This window comes from Rattus norvegicus, unplaced genomic scaffold (genome assembly GCF_021556685.1).
Source record: "Rattus norvegicus strain SHRSP/BbbUtx unplaced genomic scaffold, alternate assembly SHRSP_T2T haplotype2-0000026, whole genome shotgun sequence".
NCBI classification, from domain to species: domain Eukaryota; kingdom Metazoa; phylum Chordata; class Mammalia; order Rodentia; family Muridae; genus Rattus; species Rattus norvegicus.
The window spans coordinates 497,107-515,279 of NW_028238785.1; the positions used below are offsets into that span (position 1 = coordinate 497,107).

The window sequence follows — 18,173 nt, forward strand, 5'->3', positions numbered from 1 at the left end:
GTGGCTCCTAAGCCCTGCAGCTGCAGCCAGAAGCAGCACTGAACAGGATGTAAATGCTGAGTATGGCGATGTCAATAAAACTTTATTTACAAAACCAAATTGGTGGTAGTGGTGGTGGTGGTGGTGGTGGTGGTGGTGGTGGTGATGGTGGTGGTGGTGTCGGCGGACTGGTTCATTTCAAAGCATGCTGGAGTGGCATGGCCACTGAGCATCGGGAAACACAGAAAGGAATGTGACCGGACGCAGGGCTCCCAACACCCTAGATGTCGACCTATGGCACTGGAACAGGGTCCCTGAAGGTAAGTCTGGACAGTCAGATAAGGTAAGTACAATTTATTACAAGGAAATGGGACAAGATAAATCTTCTCTTCATCTCGCTATGCTTAAGCATCTTTAAGAGTGCAGGGAATTCATGTCTATCAGTCTGGTTTAGAAAAGTGTTTAGAGACAGCAAGAGTACACTCCATGGTTCCCTTACGAGGGTTCCAGGGATTCTGATATCTGGGTCAAAGTGAAAGTTAAGGAGAAAAAGGCTGTCAGGCAGGGCAAAAAGATTCCAATTTCTGGTCTCTTTGGGCTGTAATTTTTACTGTGTTCAAGGCCATGAATGCAGACAGGGTAATAACGAATACAGAACAAGAAGCTAGAGCTTCATTAAGACAAAACGAAAGTAAAAGTTTTGCCCTCTGCACCACTGCCTGAAGCAGGTTTTTCTAAGTCTTTTCCCGAGGATGGCATGTTGACCATTAGATTCAGAAGATGATAATGACGAATTCACCTGCTTTTTCTTTTCCTATAATTAGGCCAGCATCGATTCAAGGTGTGGCCCAACCGACTTATTATAAAGGATGATACTGGTTGGTTGAAAAAGGTAGTAGCTTTCTATGAACCATATATTAAGTTTTTATGTATATTAAAATTAACATTGGAAAGAACAATGGTAGGAGAGGTAGCTGGAGGACAACTGCTGCAAATGCTTGCTTTTGAAAATGCTAATTAAGGGTACAGGAGAGCATTATTACCTATAAAGGAGGCTGGGGATATTAATGCTTATATGAAGGCATGCAAGGGTATCTTTTCTGAAAATGGAAAGATGCATATTTGGCACGTATTGATCCAGATAGAGTTATTAAATTATATGTTTAAATACTCTTGAATATCCTACAGGCACTTTCGCTCAGGATGAGTTGCCTTTAGAATGGGTTTATATTAAATAAAACTTTAACCAAACATTAACAATTAATGAGGAACAAATTTCTTTAATTATTCAGCAAGGCATACAAAGACCTGTTACTCTGTGGGGATATGATTGTGCTGCTATTGTTTTCCCATTAAGCAAAGATAAAGGGGAATATTTAATGCAGATGTCTGAGGTTTTTCAATTAGCCATGATTTCTTACACTGGAAATGTTGAATTTCATCCTCTCCATAGTAAATTGTGGGATTGCTTTAAAAAACAAAAAAAATTTGATAAATACACTAATTTCTGTTGATCCATTACCATCAGCCCTTACTGTGTTTACAGATGGCTCTAAGACCAAGATGGCTTATTGGACCAAAGATTAATTTTGGGGACAAGAATCTTCTTTTGGGTCAGTACAACAAAATGAATTATTAGCGGTAATTAATGTATTCCAGGATTTTACTCATGATGTAAAAATATTATAGCTGAGTCCGCTTATGTTGTAGGAGTAGTACAGAATATTGCGACTGCTGTTGTTTCTACATCTAAGCCTATATTAAATGTTATTCTCACATATTAAAGGACTATTGTTATTATGAAACTCTAGAATATTCATTACACATACTAGATCACATTCAAAATTTCCAGAATCTTTAACACTTGGCAATCATATGGTAGATCAATTAGTGGCATTTGCTACCCCAGAAGAACACAGTCATAATCATGCCAATACAGGATATTTACATATTAAATATAAGATTCCCTATTCTCAAGCCAAACAAATTATTGCTAATTGCCTATATGTCAGTCTTCACGTATAAAATGTATTCCATCTCAAATTAATCCCAGAAGGATGCAACTTAATACATCGTGTCAGATCGATATAACCCATATTTCTGAGTTTGGTCGCCTTTCACATATAGATGTAAGCATAGATAATTTTTCAAAATTTGTGTGGGCTACACCATTGCCAGGAGTACGCACTGCTCATGTTATACAGCATCTATTGGAAACTTTTGCTGTTATGGGACTGCCTTCTAAAATTAAAATTGATAATGGACGACATATATTTCTTATCAATATAAACAATTTTGTCAACGATATCATATTGTACATATTACTGGTACAGAACACAATACACAAGGACAAGCTTTTGTTGAAAGAATTCACCATATCCTGAAATGACAAATTATAAAATTAAAAAGGGGGAAAAGAGATGGCCTTATGCAACCTGAATGGAGTTTGCAGACCAGTCCCAGGGCTATATTGGCACAAGCATTATACGTTATTAATTTTCTTAATTTACCACAAGGTGAAGTTATATCAAGAGCCAATAGACACTTTGTTGAACTTCCCCCAAGAAGGCATGGAAAAGACAGTATGGATAAAAATTGCCCGGGATGCTGAATGGCAGGAAAGGACATCATTGTATATAGGGGAGAGGGTTTTGTCTCATTACAGGATGGGAGACTATTCTGGTTGCCCGGGAGATGGATCCAAGCACAGAATAATAAGAACTGCTCCCTACCCTCAAAGGAATCCAGTTAAACCAGCTACATTTTCTCCTGATGGATGTTCTCAGGAGATGAGGAGGTGTCCTCCATTACTGAGGCCCTGGCTTCTCTTAGTGTCCACAAACAACAATGGATAAGGATCCGTGCAGTGACAACCCTATTACCTATGTGGGGTCAGGTGAAGCGATTAAGCACTGAAAGGAATAATTTTGTCTCCTTCAGGAAAGTCCTTTACAGCTGAGCACTTATTCTTAGCAATGTGTGTTTTACTCATGGTTTCTTCTGCTGCGGACAATGCCAGTTATCGGGCTTATATTGCTTATCATGATGAAATCCTACTACTTTTCTGTTAGTAAATATATGGATAATGACACAGAATGATTGGAAGTTAATTCAAGCCTATTTAGAGGGTAATGAAAGTGCTTCAAAAGTAATTAATGCCTTGAAATATGATGTTCGAATGTCTTTTGGTAAACAGCTAGAAGATATGGAATAGCGAAATTATTGGCTGATCAATTGACAGGATTAGATCCCAAGGCTTGGCTTCAAAGGATTTTCCATAGCATGGGAGGAGCTAGTTTTGCCATAATCTTATGTACATTATGTATTATGTTGCTTTATTTTTACATGACTAAACCCCTACAAGGACCTTTAGCTATGTTATGTAAAGTGTTACTTTAAAACAAAAGAAAAAAGAAGGAATTGTTAAGACATAGAGATGCAGCTCCCAGGCAGGGTCAAGAAAGGCCTGGTGACAGATTCAAGTAGGGGCTGGAATGCCGCCCTGGAGAAGAAAATGTTTTTCTCACTTGGCCTTAAATTATGTTCTGCTGTGTCCCGTTTTGTGGAAGTGGTTCTAACGCTCTCTTGGTAATGGTGAGTATATTTTGATTATAATAAGAGAGGTTATTTGTTATATGAATATTTTTAGAAGAAGCTTTCGTTTATTCGTCTTTCTTTGTTTAATCTTCCCTCATTGTTCCTGGTATCCTGGGAATAATGATCTTATGGTATCTTGACACAATGAAAATTGTAGTAATGCATATTCTTAGCTTAATAAGGATTAATAAAGCTTACAACTGCGTGCAGTTTCTTATGCCTTTGCTCTGCACCCCCTGTGTCCTGGGGGTATGCGACCATACCCAGGGCCCCAACTCACTACACATTGACAATGGGTCACCGCACAAAACACAGAAGCATCTACCTTAGTCAAAAATGGACATTTTATTGAATGCACACACTAACACTGATTGATCACATCCATAGCTAAGATACTAGGGGCAGATCCGTGGCCCAAAATACATTCTTCTAAACCTATGAAGCGAAAGAAAGAAAGAAAGAAAGAAAGAAAGAAAGAAAGAAAGAAAGAAAGAAAGAAAGAAAGGAAGGAAGGAAGGAAGGAAGGAAGGAAGAAGAAAAAACACAAAAAACTTAAGCTTCTCATAGGAACTTCGCAGGAAGTGTTGTCTGGCGGTCAGTTCTGATTAGGCCATTTTAGATGAAACAGTGCATAGTGACCCTTAATGTGATGGGCCCTATATAAAGCTTTTTGCAATATTGGAATTTTAACAAACCTCATCCAGAACATACAGCAGAGGCAAGGATGTGATCACCATGTCCTTGCTCTCTATCAGGTTATTTTTATGTGTCCTTGATTGTCAGGCATAGAACAGCAACAATCTGAAATAGCTGGTAGACATGGAACAAAGTGGCTAAAACTATAGTTGTGGGTTACACACCTCAACTGTCAAAGGCTAATGTTGTCCTCAGAGACCTCGGAGGCCCCTCTTGTAAGATTATCTATTGGAAAGTGGAAGCAGGTTTATCTGAGTTCAAAGTGAACAGGGCCAGCCAGGGAGAGGGCAACATGGGATACTTGAGACCCTGTCTAAAACCAGCACAAAAACCAACCCTTCATTCAAAGCATCATCTATTAATTCTTTATTATTTACCACTTTCTCCCTACCAGCCTTTCAGTCTGGAATGGTAGAAAAGGACTGGGAATGTTCCTTCTATTCTAAGGACCTTGATCTCTCTTTCCTTAGGTCCACATTAAGAACACATGCAAATGGATATCACCATCTGAACAACTTAGTATCATCTACTCAGTATATCTAGCCTAATACTGTGCTGTGACAATCTCAAGCTTCCCTGAGTTTCGCTGAACTAGCAAGAAGTATGAAGTACTGAGGCCACACCCCAGTGATCCTTTCAAGGGGTTAGAAGAAAACCATGAGAGATGCTCCACTTCTTTGTCCTTAGATTAAATCACATTGACACAATGTGGGTGGACTATTTAACCAGACATGTTTCTCCCAACCCCACCTTTCTGAGTTCAGACCATGGCAGAATTCATGCCCCACCACCCTAGATATTGAGTTTTGTGATATGTAATTATTATTTAAACCTATGTATTAAATTTTGTCATTTTGTTAATTTTTGTGGTTTTCCCAGTCTTCTTCGATTAACTTTCCTAGTTTTATTAATTTATCCCCTGTGTTCTCTGGTATTTTGTCCTTCCCTTCAAACTAAAGTATTCCTTTTAGGATCCTCTACAGAGCTGTCTTACTGGTTACTCATATTTTGTTAAATTTATTTTTAGTATGCATTCGTCAGCACAGTAGCTGGGCAGCTGCCTGCCCTCCATGGTATCAGATCTACTTTCCAAACAATAACGCTCAACTCTTACAGGCTGTGTAGCATCTTGACTGTTTTTGTTCCACTTGGACAGCCCTCAGGACCAGGCTCTCCTCTCCCTTAACCATGGCTGCTGTCCTCTTCCTCTCTTCTCTCCATCACACATGTTCTTCCTTTATTCTCTGGCAGCTTCTTCTTCCTTCTTCCCTCCTCATGATCCTCTCTAGCAAAGCCCTCAAAGCTCCCCTCCCCCATCTCTCTGCTGTGCAGCTGTTGGCTGTTGGCTTCTTTATAATCACAGTTAACTGGGAACAGGGTCAGTTATTTGGGGTTAACCAGTCCTGAGTTCCACAAATTAGCATTAAAATACAAGCAGAATTAGGCCAATCCACTACAGGGATTTTTGTTTGTTTGTTTGGTTGGTTTGGTTTAATTTTCATTTACCTTTTTACTTGTTATTTTATTTTTGGCTATTTTTTATTAATCGGTTATTTTATTTATTTACATTTCAACTGTTGTCCTGCTTTCCAGACTCCCCTCATCAAACCTTACATCCCGTTTCTGCTCAGCTTTGCCTATGTGACAGTGCTCCTGTACCCACACATATCCATCCCCACCTCACATCTCTAGGATCTGCCTTTGGTGGGGCTCCAGGCCTCACCTTGAACCATAGAGCATCCTTGCATACAGTTTGGCTGGCAGTTTGGCCCCTGGGAGCTTGGGGATTAGGGAAAGAAGATCTGTTCAGATATTAAAGCCAATGTTTGCTGCATTCTCTTCTTTTTCTGGTTATAGGTGAAATTATGTTTGTGTGCTTCTCTTTTTTTAAATTATTGAGAGAAGATTAATTTCTTGGTTTTTCTTGGGTATAGTTTAGTTCATTGTCTTGGAGTTTTCCTCCTATTAGCCTCTGTTGTGCTTTCTTACAGAAAAGAATTCTTTAAATTTGGTTTTGTCATGAAATATCCTGGTTCCTCCTTTTATGGTGATTGATGATTATGCTGGATATAGGAGCCTGTGTCTGTATTACATCTGCCCAAGATTTTCTGACTTTTAGAATCTCTGTTGAGAAGTCTGGTGTAATTCAGATACGTCTCAATTTATTTGTTACTAGATATTTATACCTTACCCCTTTTAATGTTCTTTCTTGATCTGTGCATTTAGCGTTTTAATTATTATGTGAATGGAGGAATTTTTCTGGTACAAGTAGTTTGATGTTCTGTAGGCTTGTTGTACCTTTATTGCCTTTTCTTTCTTTACCTTATGAAAGTTTGCTGCTATGATTTGTTGAAGGTGTTTACTGGATCTATGAACTAGAAATCTTAATTCTCTTCTCTATCTATTATCCTTAGGTTTCAACATTTAATTGTGTCCTGAAATTCATGGATGTTTTGGATTCAGTAAACCATACATGTTTATCTGAGATGGGTGTTTTGTGCTTTGTGGGATGACCTCCTTGACCCCAGGCTGCATGAAGAATCTCAGCTGACAATGGGGACATAAATCATGAGTTTGTGTAGCAAGACCCAGGCCTCTTCCAGGTTCTTAGATATTAACTGAGAACCTCAAATACAGTAGTAATGTGATAGTGTGGTGTGAATCTAGTTACTCTTCTCTATTTTGATATAGATGACTCTTTTTGTGTCATGGTCAGCTTATAATGACTAGAAGACCTAAGCTTGAGAATAACCAAAGACTACATTGCTTCTCTAGCAGCTGAGCTTTTAAAAGCCCTGGTGTGACAGCAACTTTTGGTGGACATTCTGGATTATTCCTTCTGTACTTTAACTCTCTGTGTCACTTCCACCATGAGTAAGTTAGTTCAATTCCATAAATTGAAAATCCATCACCTGGAAGAAATACTCTTTTTTTTAAAGATTTATTTATTTATTTATCATATACAAGTACACCGTGACTGTCTTCAGACACACCAGAAGAGGGCATCAGATCTCATTACAGATGGTTGTGAGCCACCATGTGGTTGCTGGGATTTGAACTTAGGACCTCTGGAAGAGCTGTCAGTGCTCTTAACCACTAAGCCATCTCTTTAGCCCAAGAAATACTTTCTGAATATGATCTGAGATTGGCCATGGAAAAAGGGTAGCTTGAACTGTCCCACCTAGGTTCTGGGCCTGCACAGGCCTGCTCTCCAAAAGAAACCTGTGTTCACAGCTGTTGGCTGGCTAAGAAAGATTTCACGAGACGTGATACACAGCCCTCGGACTTCTGCTCCAGTCATCTGCACAATTTTTCCCGGACGATATCCTCATACCTCCAGCAGGCGGGTGATGAAGCTGTCCACTCTCAGCTCCCCTTCAGCCATCTTGTGGGCACCAGACTCTCCTCCCTGCAGCCGGAACAAAGGCTTCTCCATGGTGGCTGCAGCAGCAGTGGTGGTTTGGCATTCTCACCTAGGAGGCCCTATGCCTTTCTACCCCAGTTCCAACTCACCTCAGGCCCGGGCCTTCCCCCCATCCACTTCCCACGGAGCAGGGAGAGCAGCACCCACTAGAAATAAAAGGGAAGCCCTTGGTCCTGCCAAGAGTGAATCCCAGTGAAGGGGCTTGTTGGGGGGGGAGGGTGGTAATGGTGGGAGGATGAGGAGGGGAACACCCATATAGAAGGGGAGGGGGAGGTGTTAGGGGGATGTTTGCCTGGAAACCCAGAAAGGTAATAACAATTGAAATGTAAATAAGATATACCCAATTTAATAAAGATGGAGAAAAAAATAGAAAGAAAAGGCACACATTTAAAACAGAAGAATATGGACCCTAATTTTAAACCACAGCTCTGTCAATTTACTATACCTTAAGGAAGCTCAGAAAAGCAGGACAAACAATTAATATTTTCTCGGTTTAAGTAAATAATAATGTCCGTTTCTTGCTATTGTGGAGGGAATTAAATAGATAATATGTAATCATGGAAGTTTTGAAGTACCATCCATTTTTCTGTTCATTAAATCAATCTTACTCATTTCATTGATGAAATATGTATGTTTTCCGTTTCACAGTTATATGTATAATAAAACCAGTATAAAAACCTTCAGAATATTCAGTTATTATAGATATTTGTCATTTCTTACAGAGGGCAACTATGATTGACTACACCCAATTCTATAAAAAACAAAACTCAGGAAACCTGGCCCTTGGCAGCAATGAATCAAGAAATATCTCGGATGGTGGGGCATGAATTCTGCCAAGCAATGACCTCAGATAGGTGGGGTTGTGAGGAAGATGTGTGGTGGAATAGCACACTAGATTCACGTTGTATCATCTTGATTTAATCGAAGGACAAAGAAGTGCAGTATCTCTGATGGCTTTCTTCTAACCCCTTGAAAGGTTCACTGGGGATTGACCATAGAACTTCATTCTTCTTGCTGGGGCAGCAACACTCAGGGAAGCTTGAGATTGCCATAGGCACAGTATTAGGCTAGAAATGCTGAGTAGGTAATATTAAGTTATTTAGATGGTGATACCCATTTCATTTGTTCTTAACGTGGACCTAAGGAAAGACAGATCGAGGTCCTTAGAATACAAAGATCATTTCCAGTTCTTTTCTACCTTTCCTGAATGAAAGACTGGTTGGCAGAGAATGGTAAAAATTCAAGAATTGGTAGATGATGCTTTGAATGGAGGGTGGGTTTCAGTGCTGGTTTTAGACAGGTTCTCAATTACCCCATCTTGTTCTCTACGTTGCTCGTCAGGTTCACTTTGAGCTCAAATAAAGCTGCTTCCACTCTCCAACAGGTAGTCTTACAAAGGGGCCTCCAAGGACTGTGAGGACAGCATTAGCCAATGAGAGCTGAGGTGTGTAACCCACAACTATAGCTTTATCTGAAAGACCCTCAGACAGAGGAGACTCTCGCTCCAGTCCTGAGGACAATCACCACCCCATGAACACACAGGACTCAGTCTTGATGTAAAAACAAGAGGTTTACTTTGGGATACCAATGCACTGGGGCTCGACACGGTCCTCACGCAGGAGGGATGTGAGGAGCCTCAAACAACAGAAATATACAGCTTAAAATGTCAGTTAAGATTACACAGTTTCCTTAGCTCAGCTATTTCGTGCCAAGGATAACTAGGCAGATGTTTCTCGTCCTGGAATTCCTGGGATAAGGCCGTAACCACATCAATGCAGCTATTTCAGTATGAAGGACGTCTGACTTGATATATGTTTTCTTATCCTGGGGTTTCCAGGACAAGGACCAAGGATATCTGTCTTGGCAGGTGTTTCTCTTCTGGAGTTCCCAGGACAAGGCTATAGCTATGTCAGCCTATAGCACAGCTGCATTCAGTACCAAGGACATCTCACTTCTATAGTGGTCAGTCAGCTTCCCAGAGATGTTTCCTGTCTTCTAATTGCCCTGCAGTAAATATGTTCTGTACCCTCTGTTCTTATGGTCCGGCAGCTTCCTAGAGAGTGGGTGGGAATGTGCTTTCTTTACTTTCTGGTCTATTGTCTAATGTGTAGGGGCTAAGCGAGGGCCAGCTTAAAAGATTCTCATTCGTAAGATATGGCTGTACTGATATCAAACGGGGATCTTTCATATCCACTTTCTTCCAAGTCTACCAGCCATCTCAGATTGTTGCTGTAATATGCCTGACAATCAAGGACATAGAAAAATAACTTGATACACAGCAAGGACATTGTGATCATATCCTGTGTTGTTATGTATGTTCTAGATGAGGTTGGTTAAAATGACAATATTGCACAAAGCTTTATATAGGACCCATCAAATTAAGGTTCACTATGCACTGTCATAGCTAAAATGGCCTGGTCAGAAGTGACCACTGGATCACTCTTCTGTAACTTCACATGAAAGGCTTGTGCTTTTTGTGTTTTTTTATTTTTCTGTTTTTTCTAATTTATTTATTTATTTATTTATTTATTTATTTATTTATTTATTGTTTTATATGTTGTCAGGAATATAGTTCAAGTCATGGATCTGCCCCCAAAATCTGAGCTTTGCTACCAATACTGTAAACAGTATTAGTGTATGCATTCAATAAAATAACTTGTTTTTTTTTTTAGTAGGATAGATGCGTTTGTGTTTTGTGGGGTGATCCATGAAACAGGAGTGAAGATGCTTGTTTCTTACTCTGTCCACTGAGTTATGTCTCTAGGCTTGTCCAACTCCTTTGGCTGTACCACCCCCCACACACACACATTGCTGACTATTTTATTTTTCAGATGAAATCAGACGTTATAGCTTAGAGAGGCCTGTAAGCAATCCTGCTTTTGTAACTTAGGTGCAGAGAGGAGAGCCCCACACTCAGCCTGAGGGTGCATTCACTGGTGGATCCAATATTTCAGTTTCCTCTGCTAACAGATCACCACATTGTTGCCAGGACCATAATGAATGCAATTCTTTCTCCTAAGGAATCCGGTGGCAACTGTTAAATGTTAAGCACAAAGCTTCAGGTTGTACCTATAATACACACCCACATCGCAACCTACCCTACAGGCTATTTCTGGGTGTGATTTCATGCACCTGCACATGATGAGACAGGAGACCTCTTTGGCTACTTATAGTAACTGGTGTGATTTCTCAGTAATCTTTAATGGGTAATATTGCTGACTGAGGAGAATTTGAGGTAGGATGAAACATTTCTGTGCAGGGATTGGGGAGGAAGCACTCATTTAGATATATAGCAATGACTTAGGTTTTTCCAATCAAGCCTAGAGCCAAATTTGGCTTTGGAAGCATGTGGTGCTCAGTGGCTATGCCACAGGGAAGTCTCCTGAAAAGGGCACATCAGCTTTTGCTCAGTACAGGGAGAACATTAGCAGGGAGGCAAAGTCTGTTCTCCGTGACATCAGCAGTCCCTTCGTGGACATTCTATTGTCTCCTAGAGAGACCTTGGAATCCCTGTGATGTCACCAGTATCGTTGTGACAACCAATTCCCTACTTTTTCTCTTAGTGTCCAAAGGATATATCCACAGACATGTTTGCCCGTCTTCTCAGGCGCTTTGGGAGAGTTGATGTTGATAGAGAAGAGTCTAGAGTGAAGCAAACGAAACCTAAAGGTAATGATGGACACAGGACATGGGGAATGTGGAGTAAGTTCTGGGCAGTGTATGTTGAGCTTCCTCTCAGGGGTGAGTGTGGGGGCCTTCAGCTGGCCTTTATAGCAATGGGCCACAACCACTGGAACATCTCCACAGATATTGAATTCCATGATTATCACAATTCCTGAAAGTCAAGGTTTTCACATTATTAGTTTCTCCATAACCACATGGAGGATATGGCAATGCCTATGCTATTATTGGGTGAACTTCTAGTCTTTACTTTTACAGTGCATTCGGTATGTTAAATTGATATAATAACACCATAAGTAGTCATGGAGGGTATAACTTTTCTGAATTAAACAGGGCATCAATGTACTTCACTTTCATTGCTTCTTTAAATTCAGTGACTATCTGACAGTAGTAAGAGGGAGAGAACTGTGCTCCTGGCATGACCTTATATTCTTAGAACTCCTGTGACTACCTCTGGCTGACGGGGCCAATCTTACCTTCATATATTAGAGGTTCTGTGTGGCAGATATTTTTCTACAGTAGCCAAACTATATGGAGCAGGTAGAGAAAGAGCCTGTAACCTATTGGCACTTCTGGGGCATTTGTCATTTCAGTAGGGGGAATTAATAAATCTGTTGACCATGTCCTCCCCCTACATGACTTTTTAATGCAAAGTTATTGGACTAGAGTAACAGTGTAGGATATCTGAGTATCCCTGATCAATCAATTCATTGTGGATGCTGAATTGATGATCTGACTTCTGAAACCAGAGGGGTGAGGGTCCTGAAACCAGGTTGTAGCCTGCGTACCTGATAATAATCCTGGAGAAGGCATCTCTCTGGTACTTGTAAGCCTGTGTGGGCGGGCATAGGGAACACCTGGCTGCTTACATCTCTTGGTCTCTATATAGTAGTGGGGGAACTGTGATCCACTTAGGATGCCTCTTACACATAGACCAAACTCCTTGCAGTGACACTGGCTTCCAAGCATGTTCTCCTGTTTGGACCTCACTCTGGTCTGTGTATGCTCTATGCATTCACCCCATGCGGGTTCACTTGTGTTCTTCTACCTACAGCGGCCTGCAGACAGACGTCATCCCCTGAAAATGTCCTAAACAAGGTGCAGGCCAACGAGGAAGAGGAGAGACTGAATAGAGAACTGGAGCTAACTACCAAGGAGAGAAATGAGCTGACAGATCGCCTCCTTTATGTGACAGGTGGATCCATGAGCAAGAGGTATGCATTGCTCCAAACAAACGACCTTGTTCTAAACCTCATCTCCCATAGATAGGAGATTCAGAACCTGACCCTTACTGAGGAGTGAGATTGAAAATGGACTCTCTGATTCTGCCTGTTGAAAATCTGAACTTGCAATCTGAGTGAAGATTTCAGGGATAAAGTCACTGGAGCATGAGTTCCCAGTGTACAATTGGAAAGCCCTTGACAGGTGGTAGTTTTGCAAGGTTCTGGGTGCTGTGAGTTTGTGGAGAGTGTTTGTGCTTGCTAGGAAGGTGACTGAACGCTATCATCTCCTGGCAGCAGCCTTAGGTGACAGGTCCCACAGTGTTCATATCAATGCTTAAGTAGAAGGCCTGAGGCTCTGGCCTGCTCCTTCTTGTCTCTGTGCGTTACACTCTGAGACAGTAATGGTGCATGCATTTCTACTGATTCTCATTGTGCTCTTTCCATATTTGTCTCTCTTTCTCATTCTCTGAGTCTGTTTACTTTTCTTTTCTTTTTCTTTTTTTTTTTTTTTTGGTTCTTTTTTTCGGAGCTGGAGACCTTACTTTTCTTTTCTTGTGGGTGTGCCCCAGCTTGTGTGTCTGTGTGTGCACAGCTCTGCATGCATGTGCACAACCTTTATATGTTTCTCTATCCCTCCACCTTTGGAATTTAGGGGTCTGTTTTTTTTTTTTGGTTCTTTTTTTCGGAGCTGGGGACCGAACCCAGGGCCTTGCGCTTCCTAGGTAAGCGCTCTACCACTGAGCTAAATCCCCAGCCCCAGGGGTCTGTTTTTTGACCTCAGGATTTACCTTTATAATAGTTTCATGGAGGTGTAAGTGCTTTATTTTGGAAGCCCCACTTTCAACAGCACAGTTCTTTGCCTGTGTAGTCACATTTGTCTATACATTTGTATGCCTTGGGCAGATTATAAGTTTGTGGCAATATCTGGTCTCATCTCCAGAATTATGTGTACTGTCTGCCTCTAGAATATTAGTTATTCGGCTTGTAGCATTCCACTTGTCAAAACAGGAAAAATGAAATCAGAGGTTTCTGGATGTGTGTGTGTGTGTGTGTGTGTGTGTGTGTGTGTGTGTGTGTGTGTGTGGTTGGGTAAGCTCTGTGGCCTAGGCTCTTGACAGCATAACAGGTTTGAATGCAGATCCAGCCCTCCTGATTGAAAAAAGTGAGCCAGGGAACCCTTTATCTGGGTGCTTAGTTTCTGTTGTCCTGGGCACACAATTCCAAGTTTCTGAAGCTGAAGAAGATCCAAATATGTAGAATTCAGAAAGTGTCCTTCCAGGGCTGGGGTAGTACAGGACACAGCCTGAGTTCATATAATCCTAAACCTTGATGTTCATTGGGTTCTATCTTCCTGGGGCCAGCCCCTACTTCAGGCCAAATCCATTTTATGAAAACTTGAAGATAAAGGAGAAAGAGGTCATGTCATTACTGCACAACTTAGACACAAAGAACATTGAACATCGTGAGAAATTTCAGGAGCTCAAGAAGGAGATTAACTTCTATCGGTAAGTACTGGTCAAAAGGGCCCATCACTTGTGGAATATCCATTGCTGCCTCTCTTTGTTCTGGACTGGAGAGCCTGCAGCTCTGGGTCCATGTCTTCTGCTGTTTAAATATCACTGTGCCGTGGGTCTTTTGGACTCAGTTTCAGTTCCATAAGAGACTGTGACTTCTCAGCACAGTGTCTATGCATCTTTAGAAGGCTCTGGATAGAACTATACTGATTCAGGCATCAGAGTGTTATTAGGCCGACCTGGGCCTCTGGGGTCATACCAGGTTTAACAAAGCTCAATGTGTGGACCACATGGTTAGCATGACCTCCCTTGGTTCTACTGTCCTCTTGTGGTTGTTTACTGCCTACTAATTGATGTTGCCCCGATGCATTGGGCTTTCATGGATAGTTGTAGATTCCTTGTTCTTTTGGAGAGACATGGACTGTTAGGTGCTTGGGTCACAGAAACAATTTATTCTTCCCTGGATTGGCCGTTTGCTGTTTGTGGAGCAGCCTTACATGTATGGAGATGTATTCTATGAAGTCTTTATGGGTATCTGGGTCCTGGTGGAGTTTGTGGGATTTGGCAGTTGGAATGGGAGGAAGAGGTTTCAGGATCTTACTATGCAGAGTGTGTTTCCAGCAACCTGCACAGCCGGCTCCTGATGGACCAGGCATGTATGAAGAAGAAGTTGGTCACATTGAAGCAGGAGTGCAAGGAGTTACAGCGATATTTGTTTGAGTTGAACCCGAATGATGAAGACGAACAGGAGAAGACCAGCAACCTCCAGACCCAGCAAAATGTGGTAGGAACAAGCAGCTGAGTCAGATTAACAAAGTCTGATACCACTTGCCTATTGGATACATCTTTGCTTCCCCTATCACCTTTCTAATCTCCCCACACCCAGTCAGTCACCCACCTCATGTGATAGAGTTATTCATTGCTCTGTCTATGCACAAGTATTCTGGGATGTTAACCACTCTTCAGAAACTGAATTATGGGCAATTATACTTCTCTGCCCTTTTTGAAACTGCAGTCCAGAAATGGTGACAGAGGAATAACATATCACATGACTGCATCTCCCTGTCATAGATTGGATGCTATGAAGAGTTTTGAACGAGTTCTTGGTCGTGTGACAAAGGTCATACAGGGGTCATGTGATGGTTGGAAGCACCTTGTAGGGATAAGAACCAAGTGCAAATGGCAAATGAGTCCTGGTCATTGGCTTTGATCTGGGTATCATGTGGCCTTCTCCTTTCTTCCTGCACCCCAATTAGGTCTCTCCCCATTTCCCCATTCTTGGTTTGCACTGGTAGAGTCTGAGGAGCAGCTTGTTCTCCCACAGGACTGTGAGGGTTGCTGGTGATGTTCCCAGCCTGCAGAGATATCAGCAATGATTTCAGTGAAAAGATCAGTGCTGTCTGTCCAATGCATCTGAAGGGACAGAAGGCAGCAACTTGACAGCTGGTATGCGTGTCCCCACCAAATCAGTGTCTTAATAGCTGCCTTCTCCTCCCAGGTCTCAGAAACTGCAGGAGACATGGAATAGGACGGATCCCAGGAAGACAGCTCCCTGAATAGTGAGTTTCTCTGTCAGGAGTCCCCTGCTGACGACAATCCTCAACAGTCAAAGACTTTTTGTGGGTGAATATTCTTCTTCTCAGTTAATTTCCTCAATGTTTAGACCCTAAATTTATGTATCCGTATGTCAGCCTGTCTCATTGAGGTCTTTCTCCTCTCTCATACCGACAACACCATTTGAGAGACATCTGAGGGGACTGCCTTGACATCTCGTGTCCTAGAGGAGAAACAGGACTACAACTGTGTTTCTAAATGTTCATTAAGAAAATGCTGTTAAGAAATGTTTTTGGTTATGATATTCATTGAAGTTTTCTTTTTGTTATTTCATAGTTATATATTCTTACTGTTTTTCATTTTTTATACCATTTTAGTTGTTCATTTTATGCCTGTTTTTTGTAAATTGTATTCCTTATGAATAAAAATTGATTTGTAACTCTTGACTCTTAAGACCATCTTATTCAAGGGTCCTTTCCCCTTCTGTAGACTTAGAACTGACAGCTGGATATGGATCTTTGCATGGTCCAGGGAGCATGGGTAAATAGGGAATTCAAAGCCACCAAGGGGTACACAGGGTGATAGTGTCTTTTGTGTGGATAATGCGACTTTTTTATGGACACACACTTTATGATGTAATCACTGCCATACTGTATCCATGCTGTCATGTGTTCTGATCATCCTAGTCTATATTAGTCTACAACACACATTCCTTATTGACTGTGTGCACCAGATATTGAGTAACACACACTCATGCCTGTAGAGCTGCAGAAAAAATGACAACTTTCACAAAGGAATATAGAATAATCCTAATCGAGAACCATGTGCCTCAGTTTTTCTTACAATACAGCATTAGTATTAAACCACAAAGATAATGACCATCAATGTCATTTTGGGAAATAGGTTTTTATAGGTGCTGTTTCACTTGATCATTCATATGCTGTGTTTTTTATTGTTGCTGATTATATTTATTTTTATCATTTAACTGAATGGATCTTTTTTTTTCAAATGTATGTCTGGGCCACTCCTGAGTGCATTTCCCTCATGATCCAGAAGAGGGAATAGCACTCCCCATTGTAGATGATTGTTCGGGACCATGTGGTTCTTCTGAGAGAGCAGCAGATGCTCTAACCTGTGAGTCATCACCACAGGTCCTGTAGGTAGCTTTTGTCCTTCCAGGGCATGTGCTGTACTAGGTGGACACGATCACCTTCAATTAAGGAGAGAGATCTCAGGAGATGTGTATGTATAGGTGGTTGAGCGGTGCCTGCTCAATGTGGTAGCATGCTAGGCATCCACACCGGGCTCTGGTGCCTCCACTGCTCATTGTGCATTCAGGATCATCCTCCAGCATCACTCAGTTTCAATTCCAAACAGATCTTTCACTTACTATCAATGATTATATACATTAAGCACATCTGATAAAATACAGAAGAGACTAGACTCCTTCTACAGGCCAATTTGGCATCATGAATTCTTTTGATAGAAAGCAAGATAATTATCTTAATCTATGCAGGTCAGGGAGGACCTCAAGAGCATCCATAGTGAATGCAGACTGCAGCTGTGACCACATGTTTCTTTTGCAGAGCACGTCTGTGCCAGCCCAGAGCTTAGGTGGGACAGTTCATGTTTCACCTTTTACATGGAAATCTGTGATTGTATTGAGAAAGTATATGTTCCACGTGACTCATTTCCAATTTATGAAATTAAACTGACTTACTGTGAGTGGAGGTGACTCAGAGAGATAAAGTGAAGAAGAATAATCCAGTATGTCTGCACACAGATGGTGTCTCATTAGGGCTTTTCAATGCTCAGCAGCTGGAGAAGCAAGGGAGAGGCATTGGTGACTCTCAAGCTTAGGTCCTCTAGTCATTATAAGCTGAGCATGACACAAAAAGGGTCATAGGTATCACACTAGAATCTAGTAACTAGATTTAACCAACCTATCACATTAATGCTGTGTTTGGTGGTATTTTTTGCCCTCAGTACCTGGAAGAGGCTTGGGGTTTTCTAATCCTACTCATAATTTATTAATCTTCCCAACACTATGGGCTTTGTTCTGTAAATGCTAACAGCGCCATCCAATACCTAGGATATTTTCTACTGACATGTGTGACATGAGACAAAACAGTCCCTGTCATCCCTCACCTGAATAAACTTCCTTAGAGGACAGTGTAGTTGGAGGGTCCTTCTTTCCTCTCCAAGATCGAGAAACATTTCCAGTCTTCAGACAAGTGTGTCAGCCATTGTCCACTGACTGTCCTGAGATGTCCACATTGTCAGCTGAGTGAGGGCAGGGCAGGGCAGGGTAGGGCAGAGCAGGGCATTGTGGCAGGGCAGGGTAGGGCAGGGCATTGGGGCAGGGCAGGGCAGGGCAGGGCAGGGGATTGGGGCAGGACAGGGCTGGGCAGGGGATTGGGGCAGAGTCCATGAGATGTCAGTAGGCAACAGGCCAGCTGGGGCTAGTGTGGGTACAGGGCTTCTAGTGTGGGTGTGAGAGGAGGA

The 18,173-nt window shown here is 41.6% G+C and overlaps 1 protein-coding gene across 1 annotated transcript; it reads left to right on the forward strand.

Annotated features, from left to right (window-relative positions):
- The first annotated feature begins 209 nt into the window (after positions 1-209).
- On the forward strand, positions 210-16,113 carry LOC147997894 (disks large homolog 5-like). The gene is made up of 7 exons (XM_087601485.1): positions 210-299; positions 804-871; positions 1,526-1,592; positions 12,432-12,591; positions 13,962-14,105; positions 14,736-14,898; positions 15,613-16,113. The coding sequence occupies exons 3-7, from the start codon at positions 1,526-1,528 to the stop codon at positions 15,640-15,642; spliced, it is 564 nt and encodes a 187-aa protein (XP_087457611.1). The 5' UTR covers positions 210-299; positions 804-871; the 3' UTR covers positions 15,643-16,113.
- Positions 16,114-18,173: the final 2,060 nt, after the last annotated feature.

Excerpts from the sequence above, each read along its gene's own strand:
- LOC147997894 (XM_087601485.1), top strand. The coding sequence starts at position 1,526 with ATGGCTCTAAGACCAAGATGGCTTATTGGACCAAAGATTAATTTTGGG. Across the intron at positions 1,593-12,431 it reads GGACAAGAATCTTCTTTTGG|CGGCCTGCAGACAGACGTCA; the intron begins GTCAGTACAACA and ends TTCTACCTACAG. Across the intron at positions 12,592-13,961 it reads GGTGGATCCATGAGCAAGAG|CCCCTACTTCAGGCCAAATC; the intron begins GTATGCATTGCT and ends TCCTGGGGCCAG.